General features: G+C 63.3%; 1 protein-coding gene across 1 annotated transcript; it reads left to right on the forward strand.

Moving 5' to 3' along the window:
- Positions 1 to 237: 237 nt before the first annotated feature.
- On the forward strand, positions 238 to 2,101 carry JUND (JunD proto-oncogene, AP-1 transcription factor subunit). Its single transcript, XM_034998680.1, has one exon. It carries the CDS (start codon positions 353 to 355, stop codon positions 1,394 to 1,396), a length of 1,044 nt encoding a protein of 347 aa, XP_034854571.1. The 5' UTR covers positions 238 to 352; the 3' UTR covers positions 1,397 to 2,101.
- Positions 2,102 to 3,691: the final 1,590 nt, after the last annotated feature.

Below are 3,691 nucleotides of genomic sequence, written 5' to 3' on the forward strand. Positions count from 1 at the left end.
CCCATGACGTCAACCCACAAGGCCTTGCGCTGTTGTGCGGTTTACCGCGCGTCACCGGGGCAACGGCAGCCAGGGGGGGCGTCAGCGGCTTGGCCCCGCCCCACCATGCAAATGAGCGACGTCACCCACGCCCAATGGCGAGCGGGGGCAGTGAGCTCATCGCGCTGGGCCGAGGCTATAAGAGCGCGCGCGAAGTGCGCGGCGCAGGAGCCGCCGCCAGCGGAGGGCCGGGCGCAGCGGCCTCGGCCGGGGCGGGCGCAGGGCCGAGCGGACGGGGGGGCGCAGGCCCCCCGGGCGGCCGCGGCCACTCCCCCCTCCCCTCCCCGGGCCGGCGCGGCGGGGGAGGCGGAGGATGGAAACACCCTTCTACGGCGATGAGGCGCTGAGCGGCCTGGGCGGCGGCGTCAGTAGCAGTGGCGGCGGTGGTAGCTTCGCGTCCCCGGGTCGCCTGTTCCCCGGGGCGCCCCCGACGGCAGCGACTGGCAGCATGATGAAGAAAGACGCGCTGACGCTGAGCCTGAGCGAGCAGGTGGCGGCGGCGCTCAAGCCCGCGGCCGCGCCGCCCCCGGCCCCCCTGCGCACCGACGGCGCCCCAGGCGCGGCGCCCCCCGACGGCCTGCTCGCCTCGCCCGACCTGGGGCTGCTCAAGCTCGCCTCGCCCGAGCTCGAGCGCCTAATCATCCAGTCCAACGGGCTGGTCACCACCACGCCGACGAGCACTCAGTTCCTCTACCCCAAGGTGGCGGCCAGCGAGGAGCAGGAGTTTGCCGAGGGCTTCGTCAAGGCCCTGGAGGACTTGCACAAGCAGAACCAGCTGGGCACGGGCGCGGCCTCTGCTGCCGCGGCCGCCGGGGGACCCTCGAGCACGGCTGCGGGCGCCGCGCCTCCTGGCGAACTGGCCCCGGCGGCAGCCACGCCCGAGGCGCCCGTCTACGCGAACCTGAGCAGCTACGCGGGCGGCACTGGGGGTTCGGGGGGTGCTGCGACGGTCGCCTTCGCCGCCGAGCCTGTGCCCTTCCCTCCACCGCCGCCCCCAGGCGCGCTGGGACCGCCCCGCCTGACCGCGCTCAAGGATGAGCCGCAGACGGTGCCCGACGTGCCAAGCTTCGGCGAGAGCCCGCCGTTGTCGCCCATCGACATGGACACGCAGGAGCGCATTAAGGCGGAGCGCAAGCGGCTGCGCAACCGCATCGCTGCCTCTAAGTGCCGCAAGCGCAAGCTGGAGCGCATCTCGCGCCTCGAGGAGAAAGTGAAGACGCTCAAGAGCCAGAACACGGAGCTGGCGTCCACAGCGAGCCTGCTGCGCGAGCAGGTGGCGCAGCTCAAGCAGAAGGTCCTCAGCCACGTCAACAGCGGCTGCCAGCTGCTGCCCCAGCACCAGGTGTCCGCGTACTGAGCCCGCGCGCGGGGCGCATGCGCGGCCCCCTCCCCGGGAGGCGGGCTCGTGTGTGGGGGGGCGTGGGCGCCCCCGGACTCGGAGAGGGCGCGGCCCCGGGAACACCCCCCCTCACCCCGAGGGTGCCAGGATTCCGAGAGGGCGCGGTCCCTGAGGACCCCCCGAGGGTGCCCAGGACTCGGAGAGGGCGCCTCAGACTCGACAAGCTGGACCCCCTGCTCCCGGGGGCAAGCGCATGACCCCCCCGCCCTCGCGCTGCCTCTGTTCCCCGAGCGCGGCCACCCAGTGTTGCACAAACCCGCGCGCCCCGGCCGCCCCTTTGTACACACCGCCGCCGTAGGGGGCTCCGAGGGGGCGCAGCCTCAAACCCTGCCTTTCCTTTTACTTTTTTTTTTTTTTGCTTTTGGAAGAGAGAAGAAACAGAGTGTTCGATTCTGCCCTATTTATGTTTCTACTTGGGAACAAACGTTGGTTGTGTGTGTGTGTTTTTTCTTGTGTTGGTTTTTTAAAGAAATGGGAAGAAGAAAAAAAAAAAAAACTCCCTTCCCTTTCCTCGCTCTTGCTTCCCCCCCCCCTTCCGTCCTTCCTACATCCCTCCTCCCGCCCTTTTCGTTCTGTTGTTTTGTTTTGCTACGAGTCCACATTCCTGTTTGTAATCCTTGGTTTGCCCGGTTTTCTGTTTTCAGTAAAGTCTCGTTAACGCCAGCTCGGCTCTCTGCCTCCTTCTTCCCCCGCCGGGGCCTGATGGGCTGGGCAGGGCCTGGCTCGCACGCTCCCCTCCCCCCTCCCTCGCCTCCTTCCCCCTCCTCCCTCCGCCTCTGTTCGGAGGAGGAGAGCCGGCGTGCGGGAGGGGCCTTGCACAGCTGGCGCTCAACGAGCGCCATCTAGGCGCTCCTGGGCTTGGGGCCGACTGATGTCCAGGTTAGGTGAGGGATATTGGGATCTCCAACCAGCGTTTGGAACTAGCGAGCCCACGGGTGTCCCCTTCAGGAAAGAGAGACTACAAGATGGAAAGAGGACAGCCCAGTCCCAGGCAGGTAGGAAAAGGCAAAAACTTGAACCTCTGGGCCTCTCTTACCCTGTCTGCAAAATGGGCGGAACAGTTGTAAGCTTGCCCCATAAAGTTGGAGGATCAGCAGTTTGTTCACAGAGCAGTGCTTGGCTTACAGTTGGTGCTCAGTGTAAGCTTTGATTATTGTCTGGTGGATGGGGGTTGCTGAGTCTCGGGACCAGAAGGAAAGTGGCCCAGGTGGGATCTGACTTGGGCAGTCTGCCTCCAGGACTGGTGGTGTAGCTACGTTCCGTGGGACCTTCCTCTTAGGGCACGGACTTGGAGTCAGGATTTTCCAAGTACTCCCTGAAGACCTCTCCCTTCCCAACATCCTAGTCTCCCATTTTGAGGAAACTCATGTTCAGAGAGGTTGAGTGATCTGAAGTCGCACAGCCTGCAATTTTTAGGAGTTTTCAGGGACATTTATACCTTAAGCTTCAAACCTCCAGAGCCTTGACGGTCGCACTGCCTTCATCCCCTGCCTACCCTGACCCTTGCTGTTGTGTGGGCAAAAGACCCCGGGCCTTGGGCTTTCTGCCTCACTTGGGGCCTGGAGGGACCTAGGCATTGGTGGTCAAGGACACAGGGCAAGTCGAGCTGGTGGACATGTGCTGAGCACCAGCTGTATACCCAGCCCTGCTAGGGGAGGCGGGTGAATCGTTCCTGTTTTACAGATGGAGGAACAGAGGTGCAAAGAAGGACCAGCACGTGCCCACTATCCCTCTGCCATTGACAGGGTGGGGCCTCACCACCTGTTTCCTCTTCTGATCACCCTGACTGCCTACTTTTCAAGGCTTCAAGAGCTGCTTTGGGATTTGGTTTTTAACCACGTGATCTCACCTTGCACCGCCCTCAGGCAGACGTTCAGGAGGGCGCCCAGCAGTGAGAGGCTGAAGCTGAGGTGGGGGTGTCTTGACACAGAGGAGACCAAGAACCACATTTTGGGAGCAGAGCTTCACTCTTCAGGAGGCTGAGTCTCAACTTGGGTGCCAGTTGGCCACTGTGTAACCTCAACCAAGTCCTCTCCCCCTGCCCCGTCTACCTTCTATGCTATGAAATGGGTAGGTTCATGTCCAGGTAACATCTCCCATATCTGTTTGGTGGATGAATAATAATGACACTCAAGGGCTCCCCGTGCACCCCCAACCTATAGAGAAGGGGAGGCCCAGGAGGTTGGGAGATCTGCATGTTGACCCCTGAACTCTTTTACTCATTATCCTGATGCAGTTGTGTTGGGGGGGGGC

The sequence above is a fragment of the Mirounga leonina genome, unplaced genomic scaffold (genome assembly GCF_011800145.1).
Source record: "Mirounga leonina isolate KUSES-001 unplaced genomic scaffold, KU_Mleo_1.0 Mir_94, whole genome shotgun sequence".
In the NCBI taxonomy this organism is placed as follows: Eukaryota; Metazoa; Chordata; class Mammalia; order Carnivora; family Phocidae; genus Mirounga; species Mirounga leonina.